Source organism: Lynx canadensis, chromosome C2 (assembly GCF_007474595.2).
Source record: "Lynx canadensis isolate LIC74 chromosome C2, mLynCan4.pri.v2, whole genome shotgun sequence".
In the NCBI taxonomy this organism is placed as follows: domain Eukaryota; kingdom Metazoa; phylum Chordata; class Mammalia; order Carnivora; family Felidae; genus Lynx; species Lynx canadensis.
The window spans coordinates 136,463,195-136,484,340 of NC_044311.2; the positions used below are offsets into that span (position 1 = coordinate 136,463,195).

The 21,146-nt window shown below is 33.3% G+C and overlaps 1 protein-coding gene across 1 annotated transcript in view; it reads left to right on the forward strand.

The window, feature by feature from the left end:
* NCAM2 (neural cell adhesion molecule 2) overlaps nt 1–20,298 on the forward strand; it is a 224,369-nt gene extending 204,071 nt beyond the window's left edge. The window contains exons 16-18 of the mRNA XM_030328483.1: nt 5,308–5,512; nt 16,798–16,917; nt 19,744–20,298. Coding sequence (XP_030184343.1) covers nt 5,308–5,512; nt 16,798–16,917; nt 19,744–19,855 — 437 coding nt within the window. The 3' untranslated portion in view covers nt 19,856–20,298. The remainder of the gene's footprint in view (nt 1–5,307; nt 5,513–16,797; nt 16,918–19,743) is intronic.
* The last annotated feature ends 848 nt before the right edge of the window (nt 20,299–21,146 follow it).

The following is a 21,146-nucleotide window of genomic DNA, read 5'->3' on the forward strand; positions in this document are numbered from 1 at the left end:
CTGATATTTAGGAATATCTCTTATGAAAATAGCCACCACTCTTCCGGGAGCAAAAATGAAATTTCCATTTTTAAGACTTTTTAATTAAAATTTGTTTTTCTTCATGTCTATATTATCTTTCCAACTCTGAAAACCACTTTCAATCTATTTGGAGATTATATGTAGACACAGAAAAATATTTAAATAAAATAGTAAACTATTTAAGGAGTCAAAAACCAAGGCTAGTTGTGTGAATATAGTATACTGCTTCTTGAAAAACTAGCATTATCAAATCTAATAAATTTCATGGAAATTAATTCAGTGTTTTAGTAGTGAGTTAATTTCTACAATAGACACATGCAGACAGACATGCATGTGATAAATTTAAAATGTAGTTCTTTTTTTTTCTAATTTTAACACTTTGATTTTATGTTTTTATTGCAATTTGGACGTGAGTATTGATTCACCTGTACAATTTCTAGATTTCACGGGAAGGAAGGGTAGCTGGGAGGAAAGTTACAGAAATTCAGTTAGACCACTTCTAATATTCACTTTGATAAAATATATACCAAAAAATAGATGTTTGAATTTTATAATTCTTAAATTATTTATTCTTATTAAATTCTAATATAAAATTAGAATATAAAAAAGGGTTTTTTTTCAAAGAGCAATACAAAATGATCACTAAAAAGAGACCTAATAGCAGGAATATATAAATAAATGATTTCCATTGTTGTGTATCATTTAAATAGTTGTTCCTCCTCTAGCAGTGTAAGGGGAAATGGACATTTTCAGGAAGGAAACTACACACTTTAATTTAATCTCTATATTTTTTTCCTCTCTTGATTATTTGATGATGAATATACAACATAAATCTAACACAGGTATAAACGATATAAAACCTGAAGCTAAATGGTCTTCGTACTGATCTAATAGCAAAGGTTATCCAGTGACTCTGGTCACTGTACTCGCTCAATTTTCTTATCTGTAAAGTAGAGCTGAAAACATTGTTTTCCTATGTGATGGAGTAATAAAAATGATCATAAAAATACCATGTATGATAAAGCACATGTATAGGTATTCTGGAAAGCTAAAAAAGAAGAGTTGAATTTAAAACACTTTAGGGGCGCCTGGGTGGCTGAGTTGGTTAAGCTTCTGACTCTTGATTCTGACTCTTGATTCAGCTTGGTTGTGATTTTGAGGTGGTGAGTTCCAGCCCCACACAGACTCTGTGCTGACAGCATGGAGCCTGCTTGAGATTCTCCCTCTTTCTCTGTTCTTCCCCCACTCGTACTCTCTCTGTCATTCTCAAAATAAATAAACTTAAAAAAAAATAAAAAACTATAACCCTTTAAATGATTGTTATGCTCAGTTTCTGTTGGTTAAATAATTAAAACTATAATTAATTTTTTTTTTAATTTTTTAACGTTTATTCATTTTGAGACAAAGAGAGACAGAGCATGAATGGGGGAGGGGCAGAGAGAGAGGGAGACACAGAATCAGAAGCAGGCTCCGGGCTCTGAGCCATCAACCCAGAGCCCGACGCGGGGCTTGAACTCACGGACCGCGAGATCGTGACCTGAGCTGAAGTCGGACGCTCAACCGACTGAGCCACCCAGGCGCCCCAAAACTATAATTAATTTAAAAAGAAATAATTTTCTGTGTGTTACTGGGAAAATAAATCATTGCTAGTCCCCAAATCCTAGCGATGTAATTTTACATATGGTCATGATTTTGTCTGTGAAAAAGCCGAAGACAAATAAACTTCCACACCAGAGTAAATAGGTGGCAGAAAAAATAAAAATAAAAACATTAGAAAATTTAACTTTCATAGTTATTGTAGCCTAATCTCATGGGATGTGAGAAAGTATTAGCATTTAAACATATTCATAAGCCAATTAAAAAAACACAGCTTTCAAAAGAAAATATTATTATATTACATATATTACAAATATTACATATATAATATACATTATTCAAAAGAAAATATTATATATTACATAAACCCACTTGATGTCCATCCTATCCTCTGCAACGACAAAAAAATTTTGGTTTTCCATAAAAATAACTTCAAGTAACCTTCAAAAATTTTAATCATAAGTTTAAAAGGTATAGTTTTGTTTCCCTAGAAAAAAAGTAATAGCTATTTTAGCATCAATATTCCTTTATCATAAGGTGCTTTACAAATATGTTTCTAAGAGCTTTTCTAAAGATAGAAATGAAGCAGATCAATATACTGGTTTAATGCTAAAAAGATCACAAATAAAATATTTATCATTTAAAAGCTAACTAGCCAAATCTACGGGGAAAAAATGTGACTGTATTCTCAAGAGAATAGTGGTTAATAAGCGATAGTATCCCACCTTAGGCTGCTGATAAAAGAAATATGTTTACAGACTAATTTAACTTTATTTTTAAAATTTTTTTAATGTGCATTTATTTGGAGAGAGAAGGAGAGAGAGTGCCCTAGCAGGGGAGGGGCAGAGAGAGAGAGGAAGCGAGAGAAACAATCCCAAGCAGGCTCTGTGCTGCCAGCTCAGAGCCCGACACTGGGCTCAAACTCACGAACCGCCAAGATCATGACCTGAGCCAAAATCATGAGTCGGATGCTTACCTGATTGAGCCACCCAGGCGCCCCAGACTAATTTCACTTTAGATGGTCTATTTTTTCCCCCAAAATCTCATTTCTTTAGAATTTTAAAATAGCAAAATAGTAGTGGTAGTAGTCATGTTGCCAATACTTGTTAAATTTTTACCTAGTGCTGGGCAGTAAGTGTTAGATGTATTAAGTACATTAATATATTTGCAACAGTCTTTTCCAAAAACCCTGAGACCTAGTTTGTGATTACTGCTGTTTCCCTAACCGTACTCATTTGAATAAAGTGGCATCTCAGCCTCAGAGAAGTTAGCTGCCTCACCCAGGGATGTACAGCCGTATGTGATGGACCCCAGGTTTAGTGCATTGGTGTGAAAAAGCCAGTCTTTTCATACCTAAAAAAGGTAAATGAAGATTTAGTAGATAGATCATCATTGTTCTGTGGGATTTATTGCCTAGAGCCTTTCTGCACGTGAAAGGAACCTAACTAAAGTGGAAAAAGAGTGACCTTGAGCCAATATATCCATAGGGGCTCATGCTCAATCAGACACGTTATTTTTCAACTCATATTTTCTGAGCTTTGGTTGATGAATCACATAAAGCATAGCAAAATGAACTCCTACGGTTTTTGAAAAAAAATTGTCCTTATATGTAATCAAAAAAGTTCATAGGTGAATTGTCTTTATTATACTCTAATTGTACATTTCAGGTAAGAATCATTTACATTTGAAAATGGATAATGGAAGAAAATGTGTAACATGATTTTTTCATTGTTTCATTTTTCATTGTTGTTTTCATATGTTTCAAGAAAGCATAGTTTGCTTAATATATTATTTTTATAGCATGAGACACTTTTTGAAAAAAATCTTGCATATAGCCCTATTTTTGAAAATTGATAAATAATATTTAGAATCTCACTCTCCATATTTATATTGGAACTTTGCGGGAAAAACAAAAACAAAAACACGAATTTCCCTTGGCTCAAAAATGCTTTGCTCCCTTTAGTCTTTCCTCAAAGTGGTTTCATGTAATAAGAGAATAGTTCTGTGGAAACTACTAATTTCTCTGGATCTTAGTTAGCTAGCTCAGTTTTCCTAAACCATCACTACCTACATAGTGTTAAAATTTGGTGGGTGAAGAAGATTCTGAAAATGGCATGGAAAAATTATTTTTCCTCCAACACAATTATGTGTTTGTTACTGTTTCTCTTTATCAGAAATAAAAGAACTATGATAAAAATTATACTTTTCTTGGGCATGAGAGGTGCAATATGCTGATTCCATACTTAAGGAATTCTCATCTGCGACTTCATGGAGATGCTTAAAAGTACCTACATGTTCTAGCACAGGTGAACTGCACAGTCGCCTGGGGACAGTGCCAAGAATCAAGTCATAAACAGAATTAACTTTTTATATAACGTGTATTCCCTGAAGGAAAAAAAAAAAGATTAAATACATGTAGTTGTGAGGCTCAGTCATTCTGCAGAAAAATAAACCAGGATTCAGACAGGTGTGCCATAATTCAGTACCAACTTGATTCAAAATAAGATCACAGTGATTCCGTTAGAATAAAACTTCTTTAAGTCAGTATTAAAATATTACAGCCTAATTTTTAAAACCATAACTTAGAAAAACTTTGTTTTACATGTGTGTTTTTTTCCAACGTGGTTTTCACAAAACCAAGTCTGTCCCTGTGCGTTATTTGCATTCCACACCACTCACAGATTTAACAGGTCATTATGCTACTGAGGAGTAAATGTGTTTTATCATTAAAACAGATCGTTGTAATTTTATAATGTTATGTAAGCAAATGCTAACATAATTGTGCTGATTCATTTTGAATAAGTCTCTAAAATTGTCTTGTGACAATCTTATTTTCCCTCCAGGTAACACACAGTATGACCAGTTTAATCTGTTTCCATTGTGCTTATTTGTGTCCCAATACGGTTATAACTGCGTAGTCTACCCTCATATTCAACTACAGGCATGAAACACTTGATTCATTGTCACCACCACTGCTCTCCTTGCTATTTTTACTCTGTCAGTCAGCGTATTTCATCCTAGTCCCCGTCACCTTTTTCATGGACTCTGTACGACATTCAGGAATTCCTGCAACCACATGCCAAGGAAAAATGACTCCCGTCTTCCCCTACCTTCCCATGTTATATTCCAGAAAGGTCATAAGTACAATAGCTCTGTAAAATGTTGCCTCTAATCTAATATGATTTGTTAAAATATTAACTGAAAAAATACAAGTAAGCCATTTATTCTAAGATAATGATTTTCAAAGTATTCACATACAGATATTTTAAAATGTATTCTCTGTCAAAACAAAGTGCTTTGAGCACACAGAATTTGCAAGTTCAAGACTTAAAACTAAAATAATTCCATATAGAACATTTATTTAACCCTCTCTTACAGTTAGGGATGTGATAAAATTCATTATCTTCCTCTGAGGAAATCAAAAAGTACATTGGAAAGAAGAGTTACTTGAGAGGTTTTTTTTTTTTAACCTAAATAAAGTTTGAAAAAATATTTCAAGTCATTATCATGTCAGTTGCTTAAAATATTGTTTGAACGCCGGAGAATGGTTCCCAACAATTATGAAATTGAAACCTGCCAGTGACTATCACTTTTTCCTGTCTCTTTGGTTATGATTAATTTTCAACATAACTGTCTAAACTTTTCTGATTTGGAGCTTCGTAAAAGTTTTGTTTTTGTTTTTTTTTTAAGATACACTTTTTAATGGTCTTGGGCTTGGAGCAGTCATCGGCCTGGGAGTTGCAGCACTCTTGCTAATCCTGGTGGTAACAGACGTCAGCTGCTTCTTCATCCGACAATGCGGGTTATTGATGTGCATCACGAGGAGAATGTGCGGGAAGAAAAGTGGCTCCAGTGGGAAGAGTAAAGAACTCGAAGAAGGAAAAGCAGCATACCTGTGAGTATCAGACATTTGCACCGAATTCCATTACACAAATGCTACAATCGAGCTTGAATACTTCATTCAGTGCCTTTGTTTTCCAAGTGAAGAGCTTGACCATAAGACTGTTGGACACTGTAGTGTCTGCTTTCTGATCTTAAACGACCTTCAATATGACATGTCATAGAGCCAAATGCTTTTGAAAACAGACTATTAAAAATTTTTTAAAATGGGGTCCACGCAAAAAAATAGATGATTTAAATACAGATAGAAAAAATAAATAACTATGGATAGAAAGATACATAATGGTACAAATGCATTTGTGATTTCTTCCACCATTTTTCAGTTTATGTTGAATAAAAGAAGGACATCAACAGCAAAAACGTGGTTAAACTGAGTAAAATCATAAATTATGACAATTCCTACAAGTGTATGAAGCGACTCCGTAGAGGTTTCCAGATTGTCTGTATAGAAATATTCTATGTGCCATACAATACATTATTGCAGATTCTGAATTTACTCTCAAGTTTTGATCAAAAGATGATTATATGTTAGAATTCGGAGCTCTCTGAGGCATCTCAAACAATTAGACAGAATATAAATTCCACGAAAATACACAGAGCTGAATACTGTAGACTCCTTTGAATACGACTGAATACATGACTGTACTCCTGAATATAAGCCTCCTTTGTCATGTAAAAGAACAACAAAGAGATTTTAATACTTTTGTTTTGTTTTGTTTTGTTTTGTGTGTCTTTTGATAGCTTTGTATCTAATTTAAAAAGTACAAAAGGCTCAGTGAAAAAAGACATTGGAGAGGGCCACCTGGATGGCTCAGTTGGTTTAGAACCCAGCTTTGGTCCAGGTCATGACCTCATGGGTTCTTGAGTTCAAATCCCACATTGGGCTCTCTGCTGTCAGTCCGGAGCCCGCTTTGGATCCTCTTTTTCTCTCTCTCTGTCTGGGACCTCCCCACTCAGGCACTTTCTCTCTCTCTCAAAAATAGATAAAAAGAAAATTAAAAATAAAAAGTTGGAAATAGGCACACTCACATATAAACACACAATGTTTATGTGTAGATATAGGTGTATTTGTATACATATACATATGTGTGTATATTAAACCCAGCAATCAAAAATAAGCATTCTTAAGAATTAGCATTTGCTTTACTTTTTAAACTTAGTTTTTCTGTATATGGTTTGCTAATAATTCATTATGAATATTTTTAAACAGACAAAAGAGGTGAAAGAATTTTATAGCAAACACCCATTTAGCAACCACTTGGGTTCTACAGAAATATTTTATTATATTTCTCTTATTACGTATTTTTCTATCCTTTATCCATTATTTTCTTTTTGCCTTTCAGAATACATCAGTACACTTAGCCCTTACACAATGCAACTTGCCTATCATTGCATACCAATTTTATGTAAGATTTGCATAACACAAAATGCACAAAATGTTCCCTAATGATTTTTAACAAATGTTTATATCTGTATAACTCAAGACTTACCAATTTCAGAGACTTAGCATCATCCTCAAAATTTCTGGGACCCCTGGGTGGCTTAGTTGGTTAAGTCTCTGACTCTTGATTTCGGCCCAGGTCATGATCTCTTGGTTTGTGAGATGGAGTTCCATGTGGGGCTCTGCACTGACAGCATGGAACCTGCTTGGGATTCTCTCTCTTTCTCCTTGCCCCTCCCCCACTCACTCACACTTGCTAGCTCACTTCCTCTCTGTCTCTCAAAATAAATAAACTTATTTTTTTTTCTCTCATGCTTTTACCCAAACAGCACATACTACCCCACCCCTACCCCAGGCAATTACTATCTGATTTTTCACCATAAATAATTTTTAGCTGTTATAGAACTTGATATAAATGGATTCCTGTAATATATACTCTTATGTGTCCGGCTTCTTTCATTCAGCATCACATTTTAGGATTCATTCATGGTGTTACGTTTTTCAGTAATTCATTTCTTTTTAAAGTTGAGTTATTTCTGGAGTACCTGGGTGGCTTAGTTGGTTAAGTGCCCAACTTCGACTCAGGCCATGATCTCACAGTTTGTGAGTTCAAGCCCCCACCAGGCTCTGTGCTGACAGCTTGGAGCATGGAGCCTGCTTCTGATTCGGTGTCTCTCTCTCTCTTTGCCCTACCCTGCTTGCACTCTATCTCTCTCTTTCTCTCATAAATAAATAAACATTAAAAAAATTAAAGTTGAATTATTTCTATTTGTTTTTCAATGCATACATTTAGGCAAGTATGATCATGCATTAATTTCTAGGCTTAGCAATATAGGAGAATCCACTCTGCATGGCTGCATTGTTTTTGTTTTTTATCTCCACACCTATTTCAATCCTACTAAACAATTTGTCTATGACCATTTCTTATGGATACCCTTTAAGGGATATTTTCACTTCATGGGATGCTAAATTAGATAGCCTACTTTTTCATTTCAAAAACATTAGATTCATTTCACAATCAAAATGCCACCTGCTTACTTGTTGGAAACAGAACACAACAATGAACAAACAGAAATCAGGCTCTACTTCAGACTTGAATGGGATATTAATGTATGTCAGAGTAAACATAGTGGGATCTATTCACTATCCAGTATCTTTTGCTTTCCTTATAGAACATATTCTACTTTTTCATACCTTGCTGTGCTTCTACATTGTCTTATTAACTAAATAAATATATACCAAACTTTAGTTTATTTTTCACATATTGAGAAAACAATGTACTATATAACATAATTATACATATATACATATCACACATGTATACACACACACATAAGTCAAAGCTGAATTTTATACATCTTCGTTCTTGGTGACCAATTGAGCAAATATGTACTGGATAAATACAAGGTAACAGGCACTTCTGTACAACCTAGCAATAAAATGGTGACCAAAGCAAATACGATTTTTAATCACATGAAACTCTCGTTTTGATTCACCAAGGCAGATAATAAGTACTAACTAAAAAAGAAAGTGTCTAGTAATAATAAGCACTAAAAATAAGCACTAAGCACTAAAAAAAAAAACAAGAAAGAAAAAAGGAGTGACAAAAAGGAGTGACTACAGAGAGGGTCATGAAAGGTCTTGCAGGGGAAGGGAACATTCTAGAAGGTGGAACAATTAATACAAAAGTCGTTGAAATAGGAATAATCTTACAATGTTAAAGGCCAAATGAACGTGAGTGGTGTGAGGCCAAGAGGGTCTGGTGCAAATGTCAGGCTGGAGAATTATCTAGGTACCAAAATATTAAATCTTCAGTCAAAGTAAGGAACATTGTTATTTCTTTTAATAGAAAGCTCCTGAAAGTTTTTAAAGATTACTTTACTTGTGAAGAATGAATTACTCAAAGGTTGGTGGTGCAGAGGAAAGATTTAGAACCAGAAAGACTGAGTGGGAGGGTCTTGGAATACTACACATACAAAATTATAGCCTTTTGGACCAAGGTCGTAGTACTACAGGCATATTAAAATGTACAGAATTTAGATGTAGCTGAGGTAGAGTCAACTATTATTGACTGATTTGGCTTTAGAGTGAAAGAAAGAGAGAAATCATGTTTTTATCTTAATTAACTGGAAAAATATTGGTGACCATGTGCAAAACAATGAGGTACATTCAAATTCTGGTATTTATTTTTATTTCACTCCATTAATTGATATTTTTTCCATCAACACTTCTGTTTGTAAATCCTGCTGAGTTTAATTAACCTTAAAGATTTGGGAAGACGAAAACACAGGGTTCATTCCATCCTTGTTATCCATCATAACTTTTAATATCACCATTTCCTCTGCCTTGGGAAAAGAGTTTTCAATGCCTATTCAAAAATTCGTTGTACAAATCTGTCAATACTTTATTAAATATTATAAATATTATACAAAATCATGATGACAAATAGAATATAACTGATTGGATGGATTGGCTCCCTACTGACCCCTAAACATGATCCAAAGCATTCTTAGACTAGCACTTTTATGTTATCACAATTATAAGACTGTGCAGATGTATTACAAAATATGTTAGTTACACAGGGTGTTCTTTTTTAAAGATTATCAAGTTGCAGAAAACAAAAATTAAAGTCAATGTCATACAGAATGACATTCATGTAAAGTTCTAGAATATTCCTTTGTTTGCCTCTTGTAAATTTAAATTAAACTTACATTTATCTTTCATTCTCATTATTTATCTAGTAAAATGGTGAATGATTTTTATTTTATCAAACAGTACTTCTACTCTTGTTTACCCAAGCATTAATTTATACCAATAAATATTTATTCAATATCTACATAATCAGGCACTATTCAAAGGCCCAGAGATGCAACTGTGAGGAAAAGCAAACTAGTCCCTTCCATCATCTAGCTTTTAACTCTGCTGGGAAACACATTTCAATGAAGAAACAATCAAATAAATGAGGAAATAATTTCTGTTATATACGCTATGTAAGAAAAAAAAAACAGAAAGAATTTTCCTGGTCAGAAATACCTGAACAGGTTGTAAAAGAACTAGCCAAAGTGTGTGTGTGTGTGTGCATGTGTGTGTGTGTGTGTGTGTGTGTGAGAGAGAGAGAGAGAGAGAGAGACAGACAGAGACAGAGACAGAGATAGAGAGAGACTGTATGTGTGGAAATGGCTTCTCAATGGGCAGAAAGAGAAATACCCAAATCCATCCCCTTTATTGCCACATGAGAAAAGAGAAATACTTAACTCAGTTCACTTCTACCATCCTGACCCTCTTAATGGGGGGGAAAATCCAAGAAGTCATTGTGAAGGTCAGCCCAGGGGTACAGACTTACTAAATGACCGAGACATAAAGACAGGATGATTGAATGCCCCCTCTCCACATCCCACTTTACCATCACATTAGTGGAGACCTGTGTTTAGCAGTTTCTTCTGAGTAGTACATCATGTCCCAGTATCAAGAAAAAACTCGAGGCAAAAATCATTTTTGAAGAGGCGAGCTAGCATCAGGCCAGATTCAGAGAAAGCAGGGATGTTGGAATTATCAGACCAACACTTGTTTTGAAATATATGATTAATATGGTGAGAGCACTATAGGACAGCATGAAAGAAGAGATGGGCCATGCAAGTAGAAAGATGGAATTTCTAAAAAATAATCAAAAAAATATGCCAGAGATCAAAAAATCCTAATAGAAATGAGGAATAGATTAGTAGACTAGACATGGCTGAAAAAAGAATCTCTGAGCTTTGAGAAGATCTTAATAGAAAATACCAAAAACAAAACAAAACAAAACAAAACAAAAAACCTAAAATAAATAATAAATAAAAAAAAAACCAGAACAGAAGAAAGACTGAAAAAAAAATCTAAGAACTATGGGACAACTACAAAAGGTGAAACATATGTATAATAGGAATACCAGAAGAGGAAGGAACAGAAATATCTGAAACATTAATGACTGAGAACTTCTCCAAATTAATACATGACATGAAACCGCAGGTGCAGGAAGCTCAGAGAACATCAAGGAGGGCAAATACCCCAAACAAAACAAAACAAAACAAAACAAAACAAAACAAAAAAAAAAACTGTACCTAGTCATATAATTTTCAAACTGCAGAAATTGAAAGATAAAGAAAAAATCCTCAAAGAAGCAGGAGGAAATAAATACTGTATCTATAGGAAGTAAAGGTAAAAATTACATCTGACTTATATACACACACTGATATGTACACATTCATATGTTTATGTGTATATCTATTATCGCAGTGTTTCCTCACATAGCAATGCAGCTTCAATAATGTACCTTTTTCAGCATGTAAATTTCCTGACTCATTCTTTTTATTTATAGGTAATATTCCATAGTATCAGATACCATAATGCATTTACCCACTTTTCTTTTGCAGCAATTTACATGAAACTTTCAATATTTTATCATATTGAAGTATAATATACTGTTTTGAAGTTAACTTTCACATAAATCTTGTAAATGTACACTAACTCCTAGATATGGGATGTAGATCAAAACAAAAATATTGGCAAACTACCCACAAAATTTATACCAATTCGTAGTCTTTTTATTGAGATAAATAATATATATTTTGAGATATATAATCTATATATAAATAGTATGTATTTTATAAATATATATATATTCAATAATATATATTGAATATATATATATTCAATATATATAATTGAATATATATTGAAATAATATATATTTCTCTACAGCTTCTCAAATATTAAATATTATCAGTTTTTTATTTTTGTCAATATAATAAGTGAAAGATATCATTTAAAATATGCATTTTTTTTCTGATCCAAGTTAAGCTGAGCTTACTTTATTTTGCTTTGGTCAACTTATTTCTTATGGGAATTTGTTATTCATGTTCTATACACATTTTCATGGAGTCGTTTATTTTTTCACGGAGTGATTTAACTTTTACTTAAAATTTTTTTTTATTTTTTTTTTAATTTTTTTTTTTTAACGTTTATTTATTTTTGAGACAGAGAGAGACAGAGCATGAACGGGGGAGGGGCAGAGAGAGAGGGAGACACAGAATTGGAACCAGGCTCCAGGCTCTGAGCCATCAGCCCAGAGCCCGACGCGGGGCTCGAACTCATGGACCACGAGATCGTGACCTGAGCTGAAGTCGGATGCTTAACCGACTGAGCCACCCAGGCGCCCCTTAAAATTTTTTTTTAAGTGTATTTATTTATTTTAAGAGAGAGAGAGGAGGAGGGAGGGGTAGACAGAGAGGGGGAGAGCTGGAATCCCAAACAGGCTCCACATTCTCAATGCAGAGCCCAACGCTGGGCCTGAACCCTCAAACAAGGAGATCACAACCTCAGCCAAAATCAAGAGAGGGTGCTTAATTGACTGAGCCACCCAGGCACCTCTCAATTATTTTTTAATTATACAATTTTTTGATTTGTATTTGATGTTGTATTTGTTGCAAGTATTTTTCCCAGTGTATCCCAAAATTTGGGTTTTGCTTATGATTCCATTAGTTATATGAATCTTTCCATTTTTATTCAAGAATTGATGAATTTTTATAAAATATTTCTTTCTTGATGTTCTTGGAGATATTTTCATTTTGTTTTCCTTTAATCTGTTGAAGTTACGAGTGTTAGTAATGTATTCCCAACATAAATCCTACTTGCTCTCCCAGGATAATGAAGACGGTTACTAATTAAGTGCTGCATATAGGCCCTATTTTAAACACTCGGAAGAAATTAGTTTGCTGTCTCCGTTTTACTGTACAAACAACAGGACACGGAAAAGCTTGTGCAGTGAGTTAGAGCTATCGGTTTGGCTCCAGGGAACATGTCTTAACTACTCTGCTGTACTTGTCATTTTCTGCTTAATAATCAGTTCTAGACACATGGCTGGAGTGTATTCATTTTTTATCAGTCTATACATTGTGACCTTGTCTGTAAATTGTGGCATATATTTTTATGCCAATTCAAACAAAATATTGCCTTCCCACTTTTTATAATTCTACGGTAAATATAAGTCATAATTCTGGCATCACTTCAAGTCAAATTAAAAATAATTTATATACGATAGGAATTAGACTCATGTAAGTTATGTGTGCTCCAGATATTTTCATCTAAGGGTAAGTAAAAGATGCACTTTATACTCCTTACAGTATTTATTGCAATAGAAAATATTGGAAATAACCTATATGTCAGTCAGTTGGACACTGGCCAAATATATGGTGGTGCATATATACATTGGCATAATATGCACCATGAAAAAGAAAGAGGCAACTCTAACTGTTCTTTTATAAGCTCACACTAATGTCTAGTGTCACGCTAATCAAAAAGGCAAAATTAGGGGCGCGTAGTGGCTCAGTCGGTTGAGCGTCCAACTCTTGATTTTGGCTCAGATCATGATCCCAGGGTCATAGGATCAAGCCCCACATTGGACTCTGCGCTCAGTGTGGAGCCTGCTTAAGATTCTCTCTCACTCTGCCCCTCTCCACCACTTGCTCTTTCTCTCTAAAAAGAAAAAAAAAAAAGAAAAGGCAAATTGTATTCAATTCTTATGTACCATTTGTGTGAAAATAACTACCTGTTTTTTTACGCATATATGCTAATATATGTATAGAAGGGATGTCTCTGGAAAGCAATATTTAAAAACGTAACGGTGATTGTCTCTTTGATAGGGAACTAAATATCTGGTAAACAAGGAATGGTGGGGAGGTGTACTTTTCTCTATATATCCTTTTGTAGAATTCTATGTTATATGAATAGGCTAGCTAGTTAAAAATTTTAAAGATCATTAAAATAAAAATAAGGGGGCACCTGGGTGGCTCAGTCGGTTAAGTGTCTGACTTCACTCAGGTCATGATCTTGCAACTTGTGGGTTTGAGCCCCTCATTGGTCTCTTTGCCGACAGCTCAGATCCTGGAGCCTGCTTCCGAGCCTCTGTCTCCCTCTCTCTCTGTCCCTCCCCCACTGGTGCTTTCTCTCTCTTTCTCTCTCTCTCTCTCTCTTTCTCTCTTGCTCTCTCAAGAAAAGAATATATATATATATATAAAACAAAAATAAGGATTTTTAAGACAACTCACCATTTCTCATTGCTATTTAATTTCCTTTTAGTAGTATTTATTTTATCATTTCTAGTTTGAAGTTGTTTGTTTACATAGTATTTTCAATAGGGAAGATATAATTAAAGTCAAATTCACTCTTTTCTATTTCATCGAAACCCATATATCTTCACCTATTGTTAATAGAATTAAAAATAAAAGCAAGCCTTTCGAATCACTTTTTTGCTCAGAATCATCAATGACCACATTTTTTCAGAGTATCCTCCTCTGTGTCATCAAAAGCACTGGTACCATGAAGAATTTTTTATTTTTTAATTTTTGTTAAAGTTTAATTAATATTTTGAGAGGAGAGAGAGCATGCTCCAGTGGTGGAGGGTAGAGAGAGAGGGGGAAAGGGAGAATCCTGAGCAGCCTCCACGTGTCAGTACAGAGCCTGATGCGGGCCTCAAACCCAAGAAATGTGGGATCATGACCTGAGCCGAAACCAAGAGTTGGATGATTAACGGACCAAACCATCCAGGCACCACTCATGAAGAATTTTTTAAAAGGATCAATTGAAGAATAACAACAACAGCAAACAGAACAACATAAAACTAAAATTTAATGGTGGTGGACTCTTTAATCATCTTTACTATTATGTAGGTCTTGCTTACGTCGAGCCCCTATTCGGAAAATGTTGCTGAACGTGTCTGAATCACCAGTTCTCCCAGGCATTTGTATTTTAGACTTATAAAGAATTCTTCACTATTAACACTAGCCAATAGAGTTCTAGATCTTCTTCTATTTTTACTGACATCCATTCTTCGGCTTTTGATGTGTATGTATGTGAGAGACCTACATACTGAGAGAGGAGTGATATCAAATGTGCCACGTGATCAAAAGTGTTTTATCATTCTTAATACTTCCTGTTCAAGTGTCAGCACGTGTGAGGTCTGTTAAATATTTGTGCCATTGTTGGGGTTTTGTTGTTTGCTTTGTTTTGTGTGTACTCGTAGTTTACTTGATTCCTAACTAATTTTAACGTCATATATCTGCCATTACAGTATTAAATAGATTTAATGTATCCAGAGTTCCACATTATATCCCTCCCTCACCTTGAACCCCTGACAACCATTGATCTTTTTGTTTTCTCTGTAACTGCTTTTTTCCCAAATATTATGTAATTGGGGTTACACAATAGATAGCCTTTTTCATAGTGGTATATTTTTCTTAGTAATATGTATTTAAACTTCCTCCATGTCTTTGGGGCTTGATATTTCATTTCTCTTTATTGCTTAATAATATCTAAATGTACAGATATACCCCAGTTTGTTTATCCATTCACTCTTGAGAGACATCTTCATTGGTTCCCATTTATAAAACTTCTATAAACATTTATGTGCAGATTTCTTGTGGGCCTAGATTTTCAATTCATTTGGGTAAAGATGTTAGAGTACAGTTGCAGGATTGTGTGGTAAGACCACATCCCTGGGTAGAAGACCGCTATCTCTTTCCTGACGTTTTGTTTTGGTTTTTTTCTGTTTTTATTTTTGCTTTTGGATGTGCTCTATCATGATAATCTGTATTATGAATGCATCATTTCTAATCTTTACATCTCATTTTACTCTTTATTATCACTGAATGCCTTCCTTATTTTTTTGTTCATATTTTGAGGTATGAGATTTTGCAACAAACGTTCTACTTTTCACAATTATGAACAATTATACTTACTCTCTTATTTTAAAAATCCAATAAAGATGGATTTGAAATTACAATTGAAATTACAAATGAAAACATCATGCGTACATGTTATAATATTATTATTATTTAAACTATTTTATTGAAAACATAGTATGTTAAGTCAATATATATTATAGTTAAAATCATTCATATAAATTCATAGAGGCATTTAAAACAACAAAATATATAAATTTTATCTTCCAAATTTTAATATAAAAGCAATATTGCCGATGCTATATTTCAAATAAAAAATTAAAACATATGGCTACTTAGGGGAAAAAGCTACTTCATGTCATAATTTTATTTAACAAAATATTTTTAATTCATTTCCCGAAATAAACTGCACAATCACATTCAAAATTTGGACTTTTCTTTTGATGAGAAAAAGCATCTAGACAAAATGGAATTTCTTCTTTCTACTTTTTTCTGAGTGAAAATTACATGATGAATTTAAATGAAAAAATTCTTAGGGATATTCTTTTATTTTTAATATTTATTATTGAGAGAGAGAGTGAGAAAGCACAAGTGAGGGAAGGCAGAGAGATAGAGAGAGACACACAAAATCTGAAGCAGGCTCCAGACTCTGAACTGTCAGCACAAAGCCTGTCACGGGACTTGAACCCATGAACCATGAGATCATGACCTGAGCCAAAGTCGGAGGCCCAATCCACTAAACCACCCAGGTTCCCCTTTTTCTTTTTTTTTTAAATTTGTTTAATGTTTATTTTTTAGAGAGAGGGCACATGTGGGAGGGAGGGAGAGAGAGAGAGAGAGAGTGCGTAGGGGAGGGGCAAAGAGAGACAGAGAGACAGAATCCCAAGCAGGCTCCACACTGTCAGGACAAAGCCCCAAGTGGGGCTCGATCCCATGAACTATGAGATCATGACATGAGCCAAAGTCCTATTCTCAACCAAATGAACCACCCAAGGACCCCATAGTATTCTTAATATGAGCATGCTGGATTTGAGGAAGGGATTAGTGGAGATTCTAAACTATGTTTCATAATGCATCAATTTTTTCATTATTTGGGTAAGGTTTTTTGTTTGGTTATTTTTCTAGGAAAGATGGATCAAAAGAACCAATAGTGGAGATGAGAACAGAGGATGAAAGAATTACTAACCATGAAGATGGGAGCCCAGTAAATGAGCCAAATGAAACCACACCATTAACAGAACCTGAGTATGTAGCTTCAAATGCTTAATTATTTTTCGATAAATATTTGCAAAACGGTAGCATATATTTACAATAATATCATTTGTGGAAAAGTATTTCTCTTTCAAAGAAAATACATGTGAATATTGAAAATCCATTTTCTACCGAGACATTCCACATGAAAATTTTGTATGGATGCCAGAGAAAATCTACTGTTCAAACATACAGTTATAATTTGATGTAAAAATGTCAAAAAGCTGGAAGGTTTTAGAGATGGATTTTCTTACACTTATGTTACTCTTTAAGAAAGTAATACTTTCAAATGCGTTTTTAATTTAAAATAAAAATTAATAGTGTGAAATATACAAAAGTCTACTTTAAAAAGAAAGATTATTCGTTAGGAAGGAGACTAAATAGTGTTAAATTGTCTATCATTTTAATGTCTATATAGGAAATGGTGCTTGCTCTCCATTCAAGATTATATTATTTACTTCTTTCTACACCTATTAGAGCTCCGTTATAGCCATAGCAGATATTTCAATTCAAAGATGATGAACATGTGCAAAGATGATGTTCAGGCACATGAAAGTTAAAATGATTAAAGCTAAAGGCATTATTAAGGAGTGATAATAGTATTCTATGGAATCTATTGGATACTAACAAAAGCAGGGCTATCACATTATTCTTTAAATTCTGCTCACTAAAATGACTTTTAAGTTTTATTTTTTTATTTTTATTTTTTTGTTTTTTGTTTTTTTAAGCATCCTTTTTTCTTTAGCAGCAAACATTCCCTTGCAGAGAAATTTGATTTAGGCTTCTCATCCTAAATCTGAAGATGAGTGTTGTCACAGGTGAAGAAAATAACTTGTTTCAGCAATCCCTCCTATCTACTCTCAAGGGGCCGAAATAATTACAATTTAGAGAAGTACAAAGCACTACTCTGCTGCTAAAATTTCATTATAAATCCTCAGGTCATGTCAGTGACTGCATTTAGAGATTATTACCTTCTATATTGAAGTTTACTCTTATAGAGGCAGCTTTTATGTGGTGGGTACTATATGTTTCCCCATCAGAAATCAGATGTATTTCAAATGAAGCAAAATACTACACAACAAAACAAATTTGTATCTATTAATGAACACATTCAATGAGAGATTGGTGTGTGTGGAAACTAGCCAAGAAATGTTAAGGACTTACAGTGTTATAAAACACTGTAAGCGATAAATCACTATATTCTACTCCTGAAACCAAGACTACACTATACATTAACTAACTTGAATTTAAATAAAATCTTGGAAATAAATAAATAAATAAATAAATAAATAAAATCTTTAAACTTCAAAAAAAAAAATCCAGCTAAGAATTATCTTACACGTGACAGGGCTATGTTTTGCAAAAATAAAACAAAAAACAAAAACAAAAAAGATGTTTTAAGAACTACTCCAGTCCTCCATTATTGAAAAGAAATACTCAATATAAAAATAATAGAATTAACTATAATCTAAAAAAAAAAACAATTTAACAGAAACGTAAGTAGTGAAAAATTAGATACACAGAAATTCATCATCCAAGAATTAGTTGAAAACACTGGTGAATTACAAACTCCATATGTAGTTCTTTAAGTAAGAGATATGATAAGCATTATGCTAACCATCCACACTCTAAATTTCTCTGTTTTGCTGCTAGAAGTGACCCATTGTTTTTATCTTCTGTTGTCAATGTGTGCAGTACTTGGGAATGGGAGAAGGTAAGAAAGGTAATAGCACTATTTATAATACACATAGAAGAGCCTGCCCTCCTGGGTACAAAGTAGAAGCTATTTCATTCTCAGGAGTGAGCCGTAGTAGTTTTTACCTGTGACTTACTTTTGATTGGTTAGTTTTCACATAATAGCTTTGATCTTCAGAATACAATGGCTTGCTCTTCTCCTTCAAAAATAGAAAAGAAATTATAAGTAAATCCCAGAGAATCTAGTGTAGTAACATTCACTACCCCACAAAACGGCGAGGTTAAGTATAGAAACAAATTTGAGTTTTTGTTGTTGTTGTAGAAAAAATATTTTGTCAAAGGAGGGAATTTGACCCCCAAGGTTATATACACAAGGCATAATAGTAAACCAGCTCAAGACTGGTAGAAAAAACTGTAAATCTTACATAATTGTCATCACAGTAAGATTTGTGAAGCTGTCTTAATATTAAGAAATAAAGGTTGTTTTGCTTCATAGGTTATAATTGAAAACAACCCTCAAAAATATGCTCATAGATGATACAGAAATAATACAAAAAATAATAGTGGAAAGAGACCAATTAAAGAAAACATATGCAGTAACTGTAGAAAAGTGAGAAAATGCTGAAATATATTTACTTTCATAAGTTCCAAAGAATAGAGCTCATTCACCTAGCTTTTGAAGTTTAGATGTAACGATATGGCAGCGACTATTCATTGCTTTTATCTACAAAAAACAAGAACCAAAAAACCTGATTTAGGTACTAGTAATTCATCTAATTGACATATAAGATTATTGGCTTTTTGAGATTGCAAACAATTATATTTTTCATTTCAATAAGTGATTATCAAATCTAATCCACCCTATGCTGAAAGTTTTGGTACATCTAAATCCACAAGTATATTGTTTCATTCATCACTCTGCAGTATGTCAGATCTTTAAAGTAGACAATATTGTCTAATTATTTACTTATTTTTCTATCAATTTGCTATTACTAGAACAAATCTTTTTTTTTCATTCTAATAATTGTCGATATTTCCTTCTGTAAAACAGTAACTTAAATATTAAGAAATACCACTTAAATTGCCTTAGAAAATAAAGTTTATTATTTTTCTATTTTCTTCCAGAAAATTGCCTTTGAAAGAAGAAAATGGAAAAGAAGTCTTAAATCCAGAAACTATAGAAATTAAGGTTTCTAACGACATCATCCAATCAAAAGAAGATGACAGTAAAGCATAACACCGAGATTACAGAGGCTTAAACAACACTACAAAGAGCATTTGGATTGCAGTGACCCTATGACCAAAACTATTCCATTGACCTTAATTTCTTGGGAAACGTCTAGCTTGGAATAGCTTGTACACATATACATATGATGTAATATTCCTGCCCATGGTCCATTACCTTTTGTTGTTGTCGTTGTTATTGTTGTTATTTTTTTATGAATTTCAATATAGAGACCTGACTGGCACCACCTCCTGGGTATCAATTTAATTCTGTGATTCAAGTACTGCAATTTGTTATACAGCTGAAGTGCTCTGTTTCTTAAGAACTATATATTTCATCCAACAACCTCTCCAACACATAGGGGTTTAAGAAAAAAAAAAAAAAACACGGAAGAAAACAAAATCTTTGTGAGCTAAATGTGTAAGAAAGCCCTGCATGTTTTTAATCTTATCTTGGGCAAATAGATTATTAAAGTGGATTTCAGTTTAAGATGAAAGCAGTTAATAAAGGTTACACTTTTTATCAGGAGAATTTCAGGGAACTTGGGCTTGAAGGAGCCAGTTATCTTTAGCAGATATTAAAAATTGAGAAAAACTTTGGAAATTTCTTTTTAAGTTATAATTACAGTGCTATTTCAATGTTCATTTTTGATAGACTAAAGTGCCAGATTAAAATTGTTACCCATCTGAAAGAATATTTGTGTGTATAATTAGATTAGAAGGATTCCGTAAATCTCTATCTCTTTATATATGCCATAATCACTCACTATGGATTACACAAAACAATAAATGTATTGCAAGTGAAAATAATATTGATTTCTGCCCTCAGCTTCAAATAAAGTAAATTCAAATGGTAACAATATCAATGTTGTCTTGATATATTTATAAATCTGTGATTATCCTTTGCTTTTTAAATAATTTTATCAAAAAAATTAGTCATTAGTGTTCAAATACTTTAAACTCAGATACATTTTTTTGACCATGATTTTAAATAATCTTTGTTTAAAACTTTATTTTGCGAATGTTATAGGTCAGTCATTAAATGTAATTGGCAAATAGAAATTAAAACCCTTAGTGGTTAAATTAAGAAGAAATTAACATTTAAACATTCCACAAAAGTGTCAGTGATAACCGACTGAATTGTCACTGTTTTTCTTTCGGATGTTGTAGCTAGAAGCCATTTTAAGGTTTTGATGAGCAACTTTGGTTGGAGAAATTCCTTGGCTATTCAACAGTGTTTCTAACATGACTTGTTAAGGCCTATACCAGAGTAAATACTTATTAACTTCCAAGCTATGCAAACT